Consider the following 20,483-nt stretch of genomic DNA (forward strand, 5'->3'; position numbering starts at 1 on the left):
ATTTTTAGTTACACCATGTTGTCAGCATCATATAATCCCAGGTGCATTTCTCAAGAACAGTTTGTTATTTTGTATAGGAAGCTCTTAGAAGAGCAAGTATGACTTATGGTTAAAAAGTTAAAAAAAAAAGAGGAAAGGAAGAAAATGAACGAAATGCAGTAACCATCACATTTTCTATTTTTGAATTTGCTTATGTCAGTAGCCATTAATCTACAGATGTGTAAAAACAACTAAAGAGAAGCAGCTCTCATCTTTTAAGTTTCAGCAGGAAATATTTCTATTTTCTCTTTTGCATATTTTCCCTAGTTTCAGATGTTTATAAAAAGAAGCTATGAATGACTGTTTTGACTTTGACACAAGCTTAAAAAGTAGTTTGCTAGCTTGCAAAACTTCAGATTTCTAATTGTTAATGTGCACTCTATTTTAAAATGAATTATTGAATTAGCTTTAGGAGAAAGATATATTTCAAATAAATATTTCACCTACAACTTCATATTTTACAAGATAGAATTTGAATTCCTTTTAGTCAAACTAAGCATGATGGCAGAAATTCTGTAACTAGAATACTTTCAATATTTCTTTTTGCATTAGTCACTATAACTAAAGAATTTCAAAACCTATGTAAATGTCAGAATCTTTTTTAAATGCAGAATTTTTATCCTAATTTCTTTCTTATTTTCATTCAATAAAATTTATTTGTTATGAAATAAATAAAAATATAGAAAATAAGATTTCAGTGTCTAGCAACATTTTCTTAAGCCATCAAGGTAAAAAGTCAAAATCCTCTTCTTATTAAGTAGTCAAAATCATAAATCTTTCCAGAATATTTTCAAAGAATTTTGGAGTATTTGGGTTTTTTTCTTTCACTTTTGGGCATGAAGTCTGTTAAGGACATGAATAGTATTTTTATTAGGAAAGTAAATAGAAGTATTTATAAGTATTTTTCATTTGGCATGAGGCAGAATTCTAAAAGAGTAGTATAAATGGATGCTTTAAAACTTCATATTTCTAATGTTCAAAAGAAAACCACTAGAATACCAAAAGAGTCTTATTTAGATCATGATTAAATTCTTCTATTCGTTGTCTACATATTTATCTATGTATATAATATGGACAGCATCTTCCTAGCAAAAAGGATGTCTGCAAGGAGCCTATTACAGCTCTGGTACTGTAAGCAGGTTATTTTGAGTTTGTACAGCTCCACTGATTTCAAGCTGGATGTTACAGAAGTGTTAGGATTTTCCTGTATGTTGTTCATTCCACAATCAATGTGTATAATTTCTATAAAATTTAAATATCCATTTAAAACTGTTATTATTCTTTTTTATGGACTGAAGATAAAATAAACACCTAAAATACAATACAAGTAATCACATCTAAAACTGATATGTATGTATTGTGTATATCATGGAGTCACAGAACAGCTTGGGTTTGAAGGGACCCTAAAAGTATCTAAGCCCCTGCCATGGGAAGGGACACCTTCCACTAGACCAGGTTGCTCAGACCTCCATCTAACCCAGCCTTGAATACTTCCAAGAATGAGGTAACTTCTCTGGGGATCCTGTTTCAGCTCCTCATCATCCTCAAACTCAAGAATTTCTTCCTAATATGAGATCTAAACCTACATTTTTTTCAGTTTAAAATAGTTCCCCCTTTTCCTGTTGCTACAGACTTGTGAATAGTCTCTCTCCCTCTTTCTTTTTGGGTCCCTCCAGGCACTGGAAGGCTGCAATCAGATAGCCCTGAAGCCTTCTCATCTCCAGGCTGAACAATTCCAATTCTCTCAGCCTCTCCCCACTGGAAATGGGCTCCATCACTCTTATCTTTTTCATGGCCTGCTCTGGACTTGCTCCAACCAGTCAATGTTGTTCTTGTTCTGGGGATTCCAGAGATCCCCATGCACTATTCCAGGTGGTCTCTCACCCTGCTGGCCAAGATGCTTTTGATGCAGACCAGAATGCGTTTGGCTTTCTGTGAGTGCACATTGCTGGGTCATGTCCAGGCTCTCATCCACGACCACCTTCAAGTCCTTTTCAGCAGTGCTGCTCAATCTGTTCATGCCTCAGCCTGTGTTGATATGGGGCATTGCCCTGATCCAGGTGCAGCACCTTGCACTTAGTCTTGTTAATCCTCATGAGATTCCTGTGGTCACAGTTCTCAAACTTGTCCAGATCCCTCTGGATGGTATCCTGTCCTTCTGATATGTCAATCACATTACTCACTTGAAGTCACCTACAAGTTTGCTGAGGTTACCCTTGAGCCCTTGGTCTATGTCATTAATTAACACATTAAATGACACTGGTCCCAGTAGAAACTCCAGTGAGACACTGCTTGTAACTGATGTCCATTGGAGCATTGAGGCATTGACAACTACACACGGAGTGTCTGTACAACCAATTCATTATGGACCTAACAGTTCACCTATCAAATCCCTCTGCAATTTGGAGAAAAGAATGTTGTGGGGGACCATGTCAAAAGCTTTACAGAAGCCCGGATATAAAACACCTGTAACATTGTGAAGTTTTCAAATAATTCACAAATTTAAAGTTTACAGAACATTTTAACATTGCAGATAAGTTCTCAAGCTACAGAAAAAGGAGTGGCACTCTTTTTCTCCTTTTTAGTCTTTCTGTTCTCTCCCAGGTATGATCTCTTATGTTTTTGCCACTGTCCTCTGAACCCAGGAGAAGAAAGTTTAAGGAGCTAAATCATCATAAAGATGAATTTTTCAAGATCAATATTCCCTTTCTGTTACTTATTCTTACTTCTGTTCCCTGATTCAGATAACATGAGGTTAGATGCTAGAGCTAGTGTTAGGGAAGTGTCAGGAATATGCAAAATATACCAGGTAAAAGCAGGTGAGACTCTTTCATCCAGCAATGTCTAACTTCAGCTAAATAATTGCTTGACATGTCCTTTTTCTTCAGCTACTAAATCCTTTTAACCTAAACAGGATTCCCCACTTTCTTTCTTATTTTTTCCTTTCTTTTGAGATGGGGACAAGTTCGATTTCTTATTAAGTCACCACAAATCTGAGGCAGCACATTGGGAAAACCAGAACCATTGAGTCACCTGCTATGAGTAACAGCTGCCTCTTGGTGCTACAAGAAATTGGGGTTTTGTATGTGCTGTCAGCAAGTAAAAGTAACTAGTGTTTGCTCCTAACACAGGAAGGTATAAACAATTTTTCTATTTCTGTCCTGTGAGAACTAAGCCGCTGTCAACTCACAGTCAGTCTGTGACCTCTGAGCTCCCTTAGACCTCCACCTGCTGACCTTTCACAGTATTCTGGTCTATATTTTTCATAGGAAGAAAGAAGGTGCCAGAAGTTCAAATGCAGCAATTAGTAAGCAGGATGGGTGACTTTTATGGCATTATATAGGACTTTAGGATTCATCAACTAATTGGTCTAAATTTTGGAGATGCAGTTTTAAGCTGACTACAAACTCATTGAAACTCAATTTTCTTCTACTTCATAGAAGAATAGAACAGCTCTACTCCATAGATATGCCATAATAAGTTCAGCTACTGCAGCCATGGACATTGAAATGTCCATTGGAATAGCCTTGGAATGACAGTCATCTTGCCAAATGGAAGGTTCAAACCAGGTTATGTTAAATGTGCCTCCCCTTTCTATCTCTTGTAAATGACTCATTGCAAAACTATTTGCCTGGCTACATTATTGCAACAAATTTATTATTTCCCATTATCTGTGTACATTGAAAGCAAAACAAAATGAAAAAAAGACAAAAAACCCCAAAACAATAAACACCCCCTCCCCCAAAACAGAGATCTGTGCATCTCTAAATCAGAGCTTGAAACTAGCATTAAAAGTTCTTCTCTCATACCTACATTAAGTATTTTTTTATGCATTCATTTTCCTTACTTTTATTTCACTAGAATTTCAGCTACAACACCAAAATCAGTGAACAAAGCATAATGCTCCTGGATTCTTCATATCAGCACTTTTGCTTACACTGCAGGGAAATACAGTGGGGTATGGTCTGCCTGATTAGAGATGCTGTCCCTCTGACTGCATGTTAAATCCTTTCATCTTTCATGGCTTCACATCTGAAAACCAAAATTATCACTTACATTCTGAACTAGCATGTTGCTTCAGCCAGTGTGTAAACCTCCTGATACCAACATACACTCTTCTATACATCCTGTGATATAAACATTTTACTATTCACAACCATGTGCAACCTGTTTTCAGAGCCACAGTAAATGGCATTCCTATGCACAATGCCAGTTTACAGGAACCTAGTTTATTCCCCTATCACCCTTTGAAGCTACCAACCACCAAATAGTTTTCCTTGTTTCAAGACATGCTGCAGAATAAGCCTTGCAGTGAGACCCTTCTCACATTTATGGACCATATTGAAGCCTGCAGCAAGTGAACTGCTGGTACTAAGGACTGGAATAGCTGACACCAATTAACAGTACCAATATTAGGAACCCCTGTGTCTTTTTCAGAAGGAACATGTCAAACAGAGGCATATGTGTAGCCTTCATTGCAACTAAAATATGCCAGGCATTAAATTAAACAGCTTAGTATTGGACAGATTATGCATTAAAAGTGCTAACATTAGTGTCACTGTTTATATCAAGCCAGTGCACAGCGTTCTTTTCTGAAACCATGTAATTATGTTCCTTTATGTGCACTTTTAGGTGTCTGAAAAAACTGCGTTAGGTGTCTGAAAAGAAAGAACTCTTTTCTTCATTTAAATGGTTTTTGGGAATGGGATTTCTCAAGTGTTTTTGTAGTAGTATGGGAAGGCTGGTTACACAGATCTAAGTCAGGAATTGCAGTTAACTAGATAAAAGGTAAATGTGTTTGATTTTCTTTTATATATAGCCATAAAATAGATTTTTCAAATTACATTGAGAAGTATTTTTTTTAATTATTATTGTTTGTTAAATTAAACCCCATCTGGGATGCTTACTTAATCTAATCTATTGAATGCAGAATATTTTCAGGTTTTTATTAAAAAACGACAGATTTCTGAATGCCTGATACACCTTAGTTGCTAATATTATGCAGCTGAGTGTAAAGTTGAGGATTTTTTTCAAATCACAGTAACACCTGCAAGCATCTATTTTGAAACTAAAACACAGAGTCATTTCCATTGTTCTGTTTTGTTTTTTTTCCCCTACCAGATTTCTGCATAACTTCTATGAATCTCTAAAATATATAAATAAAACACAATAGATAATATTTGCATTCAAAATATAACACTTTTTTTTTTTCAAAATAATATAAATTAGCTAATCTTCACACAGAGAGAATACACATAAAGATGTTTTGCATAATTTTCAGTCTTCCAAAGAGATAGCAGTCCTATCAAACATTTAAATCTCTCACAAAACAAAAGCCTAGATTCCAAAACCTTCATTTATCCTGTATACCTTTTTTTATGAGCTATCTCATTCTACCCTAATTCTCAATTTTAGTAGGTTGACTGGGAAGTTAAATTTACTCATGTAAATCTGGATGATTTGTACTATTTCAATTAAAAATTATTTAGCTGCAGAATTCCAGCAGCCTAAGAGTAGAAAACAATGGAAAAGAACATTACCTGCCCCCAAGAAGTCCACTATTCACCTTAATAGATATGATACAATATCTATCCATAATGGATACAATATTATTAAATAAGAAAATTACTCACTTAAAATGTGCCTATATATACAAATATATATATATACACACACTAGGTACATATGTTTTTATATATTACTTAAATATGATTTTTTTCAATTAAATCATTAAAATAGTTATGATAATTTATTTCAAGTTTATAGCAACACAGAAGATGAATTATAGGAATGACAGTTACATGTGTGCTTTTCTTCATTCAGTTAATACTTCAGTTTGAATTCTGTTATAAAACAGCATTTTTCCTTCTTACCAATCATATAGTCATTTTGGAAACTTTCTGTACCATATACAGAATTCAGAGAGTCAAGAAAATGAAGGTAAGAAAAGTGTTATCCTGGACTCTCTTGTCTGACTTCTGCTTTTTTGAAAAGTGCTCGATATTATTCCCATTGTTACTCATATTTTAGTAAGCATGAGAATAAATAGGTTACAGCATTTCTCATGTATTTTTCTCAATATCTTGCAAAATGTACAACTGCAAGTTTCCACAGTGACAGAAATCCGGATGCTCATATTTATTTAATTTTGTACTACCTTACCAGATGCTTCAGAACACTTTCCAGAGTAGCTTTTTCCTACAACCTCATAGATGCATAACCCTGTAAAATTAACATCAAGAATGATTAAGATCTGTACAAGTATCAGTTTTATTCCTCATAAAATTTTTCCATATCTTCATATTCAAAATACATTGCTCACACCTAATTGGAAATTAAAAGCAAACAACCCTCTGCACCAATCCAGAACAATGCAATCTAACTTAATGTTTCCAAAGTATGTACATGTTTGAATATCTTACATTTAACTGCCAATAAACTCCAAATTCTCATCAACGCTTCCTGCCAGAAAGGCAGCTCAATAACAGTTACTTCATTCTGTTCTAAGACCAATGATAAATAACCTGTGATAAATTAGGCTATGTACACAGTAAAAAAAAATTTGAAAGCTTTATTTCCCCATAAAGTCAAAATATGTGACAGTCATGAAAAGAAATTACCACACACCTAAAGGGTAGCCACCTTTTTAGTTCACAGATGTGGTTTAGGAGAGAGGAAGGTTAAAAAAAATAATATTATATTTCATGGTCCAGAAGACTGATACTTACTGACTTCATGACTACAATTTTAAAAGACACCTTGGCTATCAGGAAGGTGTGTCTACCTGAGGAAAATAAACAAACTGTTTAAATGAATATGTCAAATTTATTTTCATTGAGTCTTAATCACCACAGCATCTTTCCAGTTGTCTCAGGCATTTTTAGGAGTATTTCCCAAGCAAGTAACTTGTAGTCAGCACTTTTAATTTTCTTCAAATAGAAACATGTCCATCTGTGAGATATGTGCAAATGAGATTGTCCCCATGATTATTTACTGTGAGAGGAGTCTTGCACTAAATCACCAATGAATTTCCAATTGATTTGCAGACATAGTGAAAATTCAACAGTCTTTAGCAGAACACTTTTGCCTTTGAATTATTTGACACATTATACTTAAGGCATTTGAACACTTTTGAAGGTAAATGAAGTGCCTAGTGACAATAAGGGCAAAATCTCTTGATTGGCCCTACTTAATATTCTAGACATATACCTACACCAATACACCCACACAGATATAGTTTGATATACTTACATCTGTATTTACTTATATATACACACATGCACACACTAGAAGTGTTCTGCTTTTGTGCGAAAATGGTACTCTAATAAACGTACCTTTAAAAAGAAGATAATTGAGATAATCCTGGAATTTATTATTTTGCTTTGTTTTTAACTCCATTTCTCCTCAAAAATTATAGTTCTTTATTGTTATTTTAACCGACAATATCCAGAGCATCTAAACATTACAGAAGCAAGAGATTTTCATGAATCACATATTATAAACTAATGTAAATTTAGGGCTACCATAATACTTCATTGACTGCATTTTTATGGAAATTGCTGCTTTCCACAGCTGTATTAATGTTTAAAGAGACAAACTTTATCACTACCCAAAAAGGAGTTCCAATAGATGACAAAAATGATCCCAAGTAACATAAAGATGAGGCCAGCCTGTCATCATAAAAATTATGTTCTTGCTCATGGTCATAATAGAGATTCACATGTGGCTTTAAAATGCACCTGTTTGCAGATCTGGCAAAAATACAAACTCTGTAAAGGTTCCCATTAATTTGTATTAGAGGCTAATTTTGAAAATGCAAATGAGAGTAAGATTCTAGTTTTCATTCATAGATATAAATTCAAAAACCCATAAAGAGATACATAAGCTGAGCTCAAAAAAGGAGCAACTGAAAAATAAGTACAGAAAGTTAAATTGTTCCTTCTCAAAAAATACTCATAATTTCTAGTGTTGCATTGCAAAATACAAAACAGTACAGGCATGAACATCAGAACTGAAACTTTGAAAACTGTTTCTTTTAAACTTGCTTTTTTTTCTTTTTTCTTTTTAATTTATAGAATAATGACTTAATCATATAAATGCTATTTCTTCACTACTCTTAGCTTCCTTCGTTCATGTAGTACAGCTTTAAGATGCATTCTGCTTTGCCCTTTTCTCAAAAGTAGTTGTGGTCTTCCAAACAATTTCTAAAATTCTTACTTAAAACCTTATAAATAAAACTAAAGCCTTCTTTGAAGCTGTTGGCCAGGAGTAGGGATTTTTAACCAAGAGGTAAGCGTGCTGCAGCCTTTATGAACTACTGCTTCTCTTAATAGGATCAACAGGATGAACTCTTCCTATGTTTAATCATAAAAGCAGCAGAATGTTGTTTCTCTCTTTTGGAATATTCCAGAAATTAGGATGGGACATGGGGTGAAAATTGCCACTCTCATCTTTAAAAAGGAAACAAGTTGTGGAGCTGTTGTGATTGACCTGTCATGGAGGGCAGCTGCCAGTTCATACAGGTGGCCTATTTCCACATCCCCTGTGGGCAGATTAGGAGTAATCAGGGTGATTTATGGCCATATTACAGCATTACTTGTGGCTCCTTCAACATGTCCGTTTCATTAACAACTACTTCTAGTTGGATCAACCCTCTGTACATACAGCAGCTTCAGACCCGGAAACATTACCAGGGAATTTCACCATTATTTTGGATTGAAATTTTGAGGATAATTATGTGATTAAGTGTTTTAATTGGAATTTGGTGTATTTATAAACATAGGCTGTAGACACTTGTTCTGCCTTAAAAAAAGGTTTTCTAATTGTAAATATCTATTTACATATTTAAAGTATTGAACAAAATCAAGACTTCTAAGCTGCAGGTCATTTATTAAGGGTGGCAGATAATTTTTTACTGTACCTCTTTAGTCATTAGAAAATGAAATATAAAAGCTAATCTGCATTAACACTTGCAAGAGTCTGACTATTCTCTGTATCATCTCTGCCATTTGATTGCACCAGTATTACTGTTTCAGAAGTGACCTTATGGTGAGAAGGGGGAAAAAGGAGCTTCACAAAAGAATAAACTTGCACAGAGTTGTTCACTCACCAGCCCTTCAAATTATTCCTCATTCTTTTTACTGTTTCCCACTTGTTATTGCATCCATAATGCTTTTCAAATTCTCATGCAGGCCATCTGATGCACTTCACAGTTACAATTACTGCCAAAGGAAAACTAAAGTTACTGTATCAAGGTATCAAACAGCGGGAGGGTGAGTGCTGGAGACTTTGTTCAGCTTTAGCCATTCTTTCCTGGCTCAGTTTCCGACATTATGTTACAATGGTATATGTATTTTATTCACTGGCAAATGCAGGCAGATTATAGACAGAGCAGTTTAGTCATATTAAATCTCTCTGTGTGGTGAGACAATCACTAGTGCTTGGTTCCTGCTCTAATGCAAGCTCTCATAACACAATCTAAAATGGGGTTTCTTTCTGTCATAGAAAAGGATGCAGTAAACAAAACCCCAAACCATCCCAATGCCACACACAAGAAATTATGAGCATTGTTTCCTCTTTTTGTTTACAAAATATAAAGTACTGTTTTGGAAGTAAAGGTGTGCAAAAATAGCATCTTGTATTTCTGAAATGAGTGGTTTGGTCTATCCTCTTTTACTGCTATGGACTGAAATGTAGAGGAAAAAGTAGTTATGAAGGAAAGGCAGCATAGCTTGGCTTTGTTAAATCTCTCACAAATTACTTTTAGTCACATTAGCAGGGATTGCAGTGACTCTTTACCTACACCACAGCGGTTCAAAATTTGTGATTCCTGGGTTGGAGGTCACTGTATATCAAAAACAAGGGCAGAGTAACCATGTACAGTAGCTAGTATATCAACTGATTTCTCAATCAAAACTTTTGTGAGACAAGATACATGAAAATAAGGCAGCATATTTTCAAGTTAAATTAAGCTTCACCTCATAACTATGCAATAGATTATTAAAAATTGTTAAACTTGGTAAAACATAATTCATTAATTATTTACTGAGTGTCCTCTTTTATGCCATCTTTTACCTCCTCTCTTTTGTCTTCTTACAATATTTCTTCTCAATATATATGGCTGAACTACATTTTAAAGTCCTTTCTACTTTTCCATTTTAATGCTATTGCTCTTTGGGTCCAGCTCCTCAGGTTGCTTACTTGTTCTAAGTTTTTGGTTTTTTTTACTTGGTCATGCTCATTTACTCCTGTTCTGCCTTGGATCACGTATCTATTTACCTGTTGAAACTTACTCCTTTTCTGCTTTTATTTGTTCTTTTCCTTTGTTCTACAAAATCTTTCATGCTACCAACCTGCTGGCCCTTTCTACAGAAAAGGAAGACCAGTCTAGTGAAAGCCCCACTGAATTGTGGTTATGTTCAAAAGAGCACAGTTCACTTTGTGGTTCACTATTCTTTCAGCTTTTTAGTTAGATTTTCTTCCAATCAAAATATAAGAGTTGTATCTCAACCTTATTTAGTCCTGTCCTTCACATAGAAAGTAGTCAGAAGGGATGTCATCCAGCTGATAGGATATGAGATACTTGATGGTGAGCCCAATGCCTCCCTAAACTTTTTAGGCTTGGGTAGTGCCACATAGCTCCTATTCCTTTGTTTGTCCGGTTCATTGTCCACTTGTTCTCCAGAGAGACCAACCTGCTCTCAAAGACAAAATTGGTTTAAAACCCCTCAAAATTTCTGTAGCTCACTTAAAATTTTACTCATGTTTTCATCAGGGGTATCTCCAGACTATGTCTGGGTAATCCTTGGAGCAATATTATCAGAGCAAACTATGTGTACATTCATCCTCTTTAAGGCTTCTAGATATACAAAATTCACAATTTTGCCTCCAGAGGTTTTCCAGAACTTACCCAAATCTTTTTTGCTGGTAAAAGTAGTCCTCTTTTAAATTTTCCCTCTGTAAATAAACTTGACAAACTGCAGATTGCCATTGTGTTTGGAAACAGGAAGCAAGCATAAGAGCTTCTCCTTTAGGGAGATAAAGTCCTTCCTGCCTCTCCACTTACCCCAGCTGGTCTTCTATTTCTGAAAATGAAACAGACTTTCTGCACATACACAGACAAAACTCCTTTGTAAAAGTCAGAACTTTTCAATAATTGCCCGTTTTGAGAGAAGTAGATTTAAAAAAAAATGGAAATGAAGCTGTCTCATAATGTAAAAACATCCTGTTTCAGCATTTTCAGACTGTCTTATTTCCAAACAACTTTTTGAATACTTTATGCTGGCCAAAGAAAGCCTAAGCCTTCTTATTTTTCTTTAAATAAGAAGTTTGAATTGTTCTGAAATACAAGTTTTATAAAAAATGTCAGAATGTTCAAAATGCATTTTGAACTTACAGAATTCTCTTTTGAAAAAAAAAAAAGGAAAAAAGAGACTTGGTTCTGAATGATATTTAAATCACGGTCATTTTTTTATCCAACATTCATAGTAGAATATTGAAGCACACATTACTAACAGCATAATCTGCTCATTTTCTTCTCCCAAGACGGAGAACACTGTTTAAAATGAAGGTTACAGAACAAATTATCAGTAAAACTAAAATTTTCCAGTAGATGCAGATATATCCTTCTGACTGGCAGAAACTGTTGTAATTCAGGTCAGCCAAAAGAGCCAAGTAGGAACAAGAGTTGCATGCTGAACAGCATGACTTCACATGAAAAGATAACAAAATATTCTCCTGTCTCATCTAGTGGAAGACCTCTTTTGCACTGCAACAATCCTCCTCAAGCTATTTACTTGAGTTTTGCAATGGACTCTGGTATCATGCTGGGAGACCTAATTATACCAGAGGGACTCTTTCAAACACTTAATAGCAAAAAGGCATAAAAAGCATTTTAAACATAATTCATAAAAGCATTCTCATTTCAAATGTTGTGGGTTTTTTTTTTCAAATTTATGGCTCACTCCTCATGATTTCTAGTAATCTGTGTTACAGACTTTCAATTCTGACACTTCCTAGATATGATGAGATGCTCTCTCTAACTCTAATAGTTTTCCTTTTTGGGTTATACATTTTTACATGCACTTACATGAATTTTTATCCATACACAAATACATATAGAAGCACTCCTTACACAGATTTAGATTTGTCTTCTCTCAGGTTACCTTCAAAGTTGACCTTGTGCATTTTGCTGCCCCTACATTAGGACCCCATACATCATGCAACATATATGTTATCAAAGTGCTTAAGTTTCCATTCTCAAGACAAAGAGAAAGAGAAGAAAAAGAATGAGAAAAGAAAAAGAAAAAGAGAAAAAGAGAAAAAAGGAAAAGGAAAAGGAAAAGGAAAAGGAAAAGGAAAAGGAAAAGGAAAAGGAAAAGGAAAAGGAAAAGGAAAAGGAAAAGGAAAAGGAAAAGGAGAACATACCTCTTGAGAACTCTGAGATTTAGTTACCATCCTGAAATGGATTAAACTTGCTGGGTTGGATTGGGTTGAAGTAGACTTGCCTATTCAGAAGATTGATGTTATCACTACTTGGACTGTTATTGCAGTTATTCTCACATTTTCTGTGTCATTCTTCACACCAATTTGCTCTGTGGCGCATTTGATCATGGCTGTCTGCCAGAAGCCCACCCAACTCCTCTCTCACTCCCCTCCTCAACAAAACTGGGGGAGAAAAGAAAATGGAAAAGCTCATGGGTTGAAGCAAAGATTGAGTGACTACTTATCAATTATCACAAGGGCGAAAACAGACTTCACTTGAAAAATGAATTTAATTTACTGCACATTAAAAATAGAGTTGGATGTTGAAAAACAAAGGTAAACACAAAAATAACTTCCCCCACTCCCTGTTCTTCCCACACTGTACTTGTTTCCTTCACTCCTGCTGTATTCATCCAGACAGCCTATTTGTACTTTAAATCAAGCTGATTTCCTCTGACAAATGTGGTAAGAGGATGCTTGTGAGGTAATCTAGACTATAAATAAACAAATAAATGAACAGATCATACAGTGGCTACCATCCCTGTGGGGCAAAGATAAGGCCTACTTTTCTTTGATTAAAAAATTTTTACTCTTTACCAATTATTCCTAATTAATATTTAGTTCATTCATTTCATTGTCTTTATTTCACTGTCATTTCTGACCCAAAAAGCGAAGAGAATTTCTTATCTCATGAAAGAAAGTTGCACAAGTACTGTCTATCATTTGTGAGCATCCTTCTTTTTGACACAGCAGACAAAGAGATTTGGCAAAGAGAGTTAACTGCCTGCTGACATTGAATTTTTTGAGGCTATACTCTTGTTAATAATTTTTCACAGCTGTACTATTAGTTTAACAGAAATAAGGAGATTTGTAATACTATCTTTTCACCACATGAAAAGTTTCTTTATGGTTACATCTTCTGTACACTCCTCAGCAACCATAATTATATGGCACTTGAGCCTCAGGAAACAAAGAGACGTTCCAATGAGACAAAAACAGAAGTCTCCCAAAGTCTCCCCTAAGCTCTGTAATAACTGCTCTAAAAAAGAAAAACAAAAGCTAACTCAAAACAAATTCAGCATTTTTTTTCTCTTCACCAAAACAGCACACTGGGAAAAAAAAAAAAAGAAGAACATTAATGTGCATTTGGTTGCTATAATCATTCTCAAATTTCTGTGTCAGTCCCATGACAGTGCCTAGATCAGGAGGCCACAGAAAAAAACTTTTCTGATTAAGGTATTTTGGTTGGGTTTTTTGGTGATGGACGCTAAATTACTCTTGATTCTTAACTTCTAGATGCTACAATGTCACACAGTATAAGCAGATTATTCTATTGATTATGTTTTTTTTATAGGCTAGCAAGAGATATTGACTCTTTCCCTGTTTGCCTTGAGGAGGCAGGGGATTTAACTTGCTTTTCTGAAAACAGATGGGACTTATGGAACTTTACGACTATCAAAGAACTGTCTTGATTTTTTTTGTCTGGATGAGCAGTTCTGCTGGGCACTGCTAGTGATTAAAATGTCCTTAAATATTCAGTTCTTTGGGATAACCTTTACAGCTCAGCTTGGCACAGAGATGACCTGTTTAACCAGGCAAAAAAGTAATCCAGGTACCTGATGGCAAAAATCATCTTCAGAGTCTGATGATTTGTGAAAAAGCAGTTTTACAACTTTTTTTGTGGTGGTGTGTTGCAGAGAGAGAATTATTCATCCTCTCTTTACATGCTCTGCAGATCACCTGAAATATTGGTAATTGTTGTGTAGGTAAAACTATTATTTGTAGAGCTGTATTATGTACTATGAAAAAAATAGTTGCATCTAACCGGACCTGATAATAATGTACTGTCACAAATTGGTTTTGATAACTCTGGATTTCTACTTTTCCCAATCCCTGGGATATGCTCAAAAACAACAGTACAAATTATTCACTACAGTGTCATTAATCACTGGTAAATGAGGTCCTTCTAAATTTATAGTCAAGACAGACATTTGCCTGCAAGTTATCTGAGGGAACTTCAATCTAGAGAGACTGAAGATATAGAAAAATAGGAATAGGGAATGATATCAATTAAGTCGACAGTGCTTGCTAGAACTTTTCCTTGCAAAGAAAGTGAGATAAAAACAACAAAAAAAGAAACAAAACCAAAAACAACAACCAAAAAAACCAAACAACCCCTCCCCCCCAAAAAAAAAAAAACTTGGCCAAAGATAGGGTAAAGAGCTTCTTCTCAGTCAGCCTTCATCCCCTGGCAAGGAGTCAAGCACCTTTACACCTCTAGCTATTGGACTGCCTGCACCTATCTAGACATTTGTCAGCTCTAGATTGTGTGAGCAAAATGCATTCTGACATCTAAATGCTAAGGAAAAAAAAAGCTTGTGAAGGATATCTTTGTGCTTTTATATCTTATAAGAAAGGCTTTACAGAAGCTTTCATTTGCTTCCAACCCATAAACTATACCAAATGTATTGGCTCACAGTACTTATAATCCCATATAACCTATATTTTCTTTTTTATGATCACAGGACAAGGGTAAACTATTGTCACATAAAATAAGTGAATGCCAAAAAAACATTAGCAGCATTTAATGTCCTATATTTGCCAAATAACTTTGACCAAGAGAGAAAAAAAAACCCAAACAAAATCCCACAAATTGTATTACTTATTGAAAAACCAATCTTTTTTTAAATAGAACCTCAAAAATCAGTTTAGGATGAGACAAAGTGTTCTATTGAGCCAAAATTCAGACACTTGACCTTTGTCATCTGAACAGAAAATGAGTATGGGGAAATTTGCTTTAGGTTGGTTTATTAATTAAACCAAAGCTTTAAGTGAACAGTTTCAGCTGAGGTTGTGTTATTGTCAGAGAGCAATCTTCATATCTGTTTGATCACCAAAAAAACCTAATGCTGTGTTGGGTTTCAAAGATGTCCCTGTCAGTCCCTCTATGTTTATCTTGTTAAACTGAAGCATGAATCTTAAGTGATAATGATTTTAGTCACAGTCACCAGGAAGATGGGATTTTATTTATTCTCTTGAGTAGGATAACTCTGGATTGCTCCAGTGGATGTTGTTTGATTTCATACTAAATTCAATACTTCAACAACGGTGTATGGTTTACAAGACGTGGATGCCTTCCTTCTTTGCTGATTCTTTGCTTGGTACCTATTTAGGTACATCTGTTATTCAGGTGACAGCCACAGACGCTGATGATGCCAACTATGGGAACAGTGCCAAAGTGGTGTACAGCATCCTCCAGGGACAGCCATATTTCTCAGTGGATCCAGAAACAGGTTAGCAATCCATTCAGTCTCACTGGAATCAAAATAAAAGTATGCTTTGTCCAGTAAAATTATATTAATGCAGAAAAATTGCTTTTCTTGGTATAACTAAGGTTTCCAGAGGATGATTGTTAACTGTAAAGGCCAAAAGTTTAAAAGAAAAAAAAAGGTGCAAAATACTGTAAAGGGTCCAAAGACTCATCAAAATTAGTCCCGAGCCTATTTACACCAGTTTCTGGGAATTTTATCTGTTTACATTCAAAAAATATATGTAGGAGCTGGACATTTTCATACTATAAGATAAAAAAAAAAACAAATCTCACAGGTAATTAACTATTTCTAAAAGTTTGGAATAGATCCCTGACCACTGATTTTAATCAGTTAATTTTTAATTTAAGTTTTTTTTTAAGCTGTATTATGATTCCAAGAGTTATGGACACTGAAGCAAGTACTATTAATGCTTTTAAGTTGAAAAGAATGAATTGAAGCCTTTTTCACTCTTATGCAAGAATTTGGATAAGAGACGAACACAAACTAAAAAAAAAAAAAAGTATGAATTTTGGACATCTATGACTCAAAATTAGGGGTCAGAAAAGAAAGATGTCACCAGAACTCTCCTATTCCAAATATCTGATCCTAAGGCACTCAAGACTCAATAGGCATTGAATTAGTTTTTCTTGCATGTTATCAAAATTATTCTGGTTTTCTAATTGAGAATCTAAGTGCAACTCTGTGCAGAATCTCTGAAGTTCCTGATCCATTGAGAGTGCTCAGATGATGGCTAACTTTATGTTGAAACAATTTGGGATTTTTCTAAATACAACAAAGACATAATATGCAAAAGATAATTAATGACAAGGCTACAATTTTAAAAGGGAGCATAAAATTTTTTCATTTGATAAAAGTGTTTGAATTTTCCCCCTTTTCAACCTCTCTCTTTTTTTTTCTCTTTTCTCCAGTCCCCTAGTCAAACATCATTACCAGGTATGAGCAGGGAAACAAGACCAGTACAACATGGGAAATTAATAATGGCAGCAGGTGTTTAGGCAGGCAGGCAGTAAGGGAAACACCCAGCCTCTCATCTTTGGTTCAGGGATTAATTTTCTCATTTTAATCCAATTTGCTGTTTTATGTTACATATATTAGTAAGCCTAGGTATGATAATCAGAACCTGGTAATCCTGGCTCAGACATAAATGTCATAAGCACTAAGCTGCAAAGGTTTTTTCTTTATTTCAGTCACTTGCTAGAAGTATAAATTTTCCAGGGTTGCCTTTTTTTTTTTCTGTGTAATATCAAACTGAGCCAATAATGAAAGCCTTCTTCTGAGAAAGAAAGGGAAGGGCTGTGAATCCTCCCAGCAGAAAAGGACACTATGCTTACATTTTCCCACTTCACAAAAGAAAGCTCTGCTCACTCCAGCTTTGAAAAGCCACTACTCTTCTAAATAAAAACAAAAAGCTTTGCTTGGTTTTCAAAAAGGAACTTTAATCAAGTGGTGTACAGCACCACTTTTGGTTTTCTCACCTGAGACGTTTATTTTTTTCATGTACTGCAAAAATATCTCAGACATTAAAATTACAGTTATGAAATCCTTCAAACTGGACACCCTAAAAAGATTTTTCAAAACTAATTTTAGACTCTTCTCTAATTATTTTATTAGCTGTAGCTCCTGACTGACAGTGGACATCACTGAGCATCATAATCAATGATCTATTACAGCCCAGAATAACGAATCGTGAGCATGTTAGAGTTCAGCCTTGCGCTATAATATCAAAATGTCAGCAGGGCTGAAGATTACACAATATAGTAAATAATAACTGAGGATAAAAACTTCAGAATTTTGTTAATTCAATGAACATATTGATATTTTTTGTCATTAAAAGAATAATTAAATCAATTTAGCAAAACAAAAACAATGAATAATGTCTGTTACATTTTTTGTCTTTTTTCTTAAAATCACATTAAATCATCCATAGATTGAAAGGTTTATTGCAGTATACCTTGTTGTGATTGCTATGGATTATCATCTGCACAGTGTATCTGACATGAATCCATCCAAGAGCTCTGAGATTGTTGTGGATGGGGCTTCTCCTTCACCTCTCTGTCTCTCCTTTATTTCACTCCTTCAAGGCATAATCAAGACTGCTTTACCAGACATGAGCAGAGAAAACAGGGAGCAATACCAAGTGGTCATCCAGGCTAAAGACATGGGAGGCCAGATGGGAGGACTGTCAGGGACCACCACGGTGAACATCACACTGACTGACGTCAATGACAATCCACCTCGCTTCCCCCAGAGTATGGAGCGTCTAATGGTTTGGTTTTCCTAAGAACCTCTCAAAAATCAGCTGGTTTGCTTTGGCCATCTGGAAGTTTTGGGTTTTTTAATCATTGTTTTTGTAGTATTTAACCACTTCTCTGTCAGTTTATTTTGCAGCATTCCAAGGCAAATGGGAATCTCTGCCTACATTTTTTATAACATCAAATTCTTTGTTGGAGTGATAAACTTCTCATTCTTATTCTGCTTACAGAAATATAAACCCCAACACTAATTTAGGCTGACTGCAGGGACTTTAGAGTAAGGATCTGTTCTTTTAGTTCCCTGTGTTGAAGCAAGAAAATACTTCGCAGGTTTTCTAATGTTCTGACTTCCACAGGCAGAGTTGGTCAGGTCATTTGTTCTGCGGGCAGTCCAAGCATTTGGTTTAGGTACTAGTAATCTTTGTTCAGTTTTTGAATGATTTTGATAATCTAGGCCAGTCTGACACAATAAAATAAGGGTTTTTTTTAAGTATCTTTGTACAAGAAAAAAATAGCAAATAGCAGAAAGCTGCACAACACAGAAAACTTCAGAGTAATACCCTACAAAATTCTTTTTATGCTAGGCCAGTGTTTAAATTTAATCTCATGTTGTTACAGTCGGTGTCTGATAACTGTTTGATAGGCTGCAGATAGGAGAAATTTACAGCCTCAGTTCAGTGCCTGCCAGAAAAGTGTCCACATAATAAAATTTGAATTGCTTGTTCACACTGATGAGAGACCTGGCTCTCTTTACAGATACACTAAGGACTGAACAAAGAGAGCTGATTTATAAAATGCTCTCCTGGACTGGAAAAGCACTTCAGTACCATGGCAATAAGTACACCCAGAATAGTACAAACTGTTCAACCTAGTGCAGTTTTAAAAAAAAAATATTGGAAAACTCTGACAGCATGGAAGAATGGATCTTTGGAATTATAAATTACTGTTTTAATCTCTATCCATGATAACACATTGCTTTAAAAGAAGAGAGGGGAGGGGAAGTACTGGAACCCTCATAAAGACATATAATTTCAATTCACATTCAGAGTTCACTTGATGAGAATCACCTTCACATGGTAAATTCAAACATCAATTAACTGAAATTCCTGTTCAGCTTCATGAGGGGATACTTTTTAAAAATGTATAGCATAATGCAAGCCTATAATATTTTGTCAAATAGAAATTCTGGAACCTAAATTATAATTTATGGTGGCACATTGCCTTGTAAGCCTCACTGTTGAATAAAATCAAACAAGATAAAAGAAAGAATGAAGAACATATAGAACTGAAAAATAATTTAAGGTTTCCAGTCCCCTTAGCCTGTGTTCTTCTGAAAAAGAATGCTCTTTCAAAATTAACTGAAACCTCAAGTCTCTGAAAGCTTTTCTGGTTATTTCAATAAACTTTGTGATGGGTACTTTTTTGGAGAAATTTACACAATTTGATGCCTCAAGCAATGTTCTCCCTAGTATTCTACTTTGAACATCACTGAAACACACTGTGTGGCCTACAGAAGGCCTGCTGTGGGATCTTCCAATGCTGCAGTTTCAGTTGTGCTGGTGATCCTTCCCTCTCATTTTCTTTCTCCTCAGCAGAGTGGGTTTTAACACTTTCTAGGAAATCAAAGAAAGAGAAATATCAGGCAGATTTGATTTCTTCTTGGGTAGTTATGAAGAGGGGTACATCTTCAAAAAACTATCTGTTCTGGAAGTTTGCTTTTTATGAAAACATTAGTCTTCCTTTTTCTCTTATCTGAAGCAACAATAAGTAAAATTGTTGCCCAAAGTAGAGGGTGAATGGCAGTTGCAAGCAACACCAGTTAATATCAAGGTATTTAAGACCCAAAAATTAATTTCTTAGAGGGACTGGAGAAAGTAAAATGGCACTGTGAAATAGTGGTTGTTCAAATCGCATCAAGAAGAAGCATTTTCTGTTTTGTTTTGTTTCCTAGAAGTAGTCATGGAAAATTAGAAGATATAGGCCTGAATGGAATTAAAATAGTGCTCTAATGAAAACCTTACACATTTTGAATTCTATTTTACTCCAAACCAAATAGCCATCTCACATCCTGAATTGTGTAGCATTCACACAGTACCACAAAAATAGGAATGCTTTCAAACAAAAAAGCACTGAAGAGAGGTATTTATCTGGAAGGAGTAATAAGTACCATGACTGAATCTGTTCTTATGGTAGATCTGGCTCAGCTGCCAAACCCTTGAATTTTCAAGGGTTCAAGGCTTGAAATTCATGCTTTAGCTGCCAGGAATCCTACCTTTCATCCCATTTGCAGACCGGTTTGAGGGAACAATATACATTTCTGTGTGGATCACAGAAAAATAGGCTGCTGCTGAGTTTTCACTTACAACCTTGAATTTGG

General features: G+C 35.2%; 1 protein-coding gene across 3 annotated transcripts in view; it reads left to right on the forward strand.

Moving 5' to 3' along the window:
- The window catches only part of CDH9 (cadherin 9), a 99,005-nt gene that overhangs the window by 58,309 nt on the left and 20,213 nt on the right, over positions 1-20,483 (forward strand). For all 3 annotated transcript variants that reach the window (XM_054638357.2, XM_077181873.1, XM_077181875.1), the window contains 2 exons: positions 15,696-15,815; positions 17,936-18,103. In XM_054638357.2, coding sequence (XP_054494332.2) covers positions 15,696-15,815; positions 17,936-18,103 — 288 coding nt within the window. The remainder of the gene's footprint in view (positions 1-15,695; positions 15,816-17,935; positions 18,104-20,483) is intronic.

The sequence above is a fragment of the Agelaius phoeniceus genome, chromosome 1 (assembly GCF_051311805.1).
Source record: "Agelaius phoeniceus isolate bAgePho1 chromosome 1, bAgePho1.hap1, whole genome shotgun sequence".
NCBI classification, from domain to species: Eukaryota; Metazoa; Chordata; class Aves; order Passeriformes; family Icteridae; genus Agelaius; species Agelaius phoeniceus.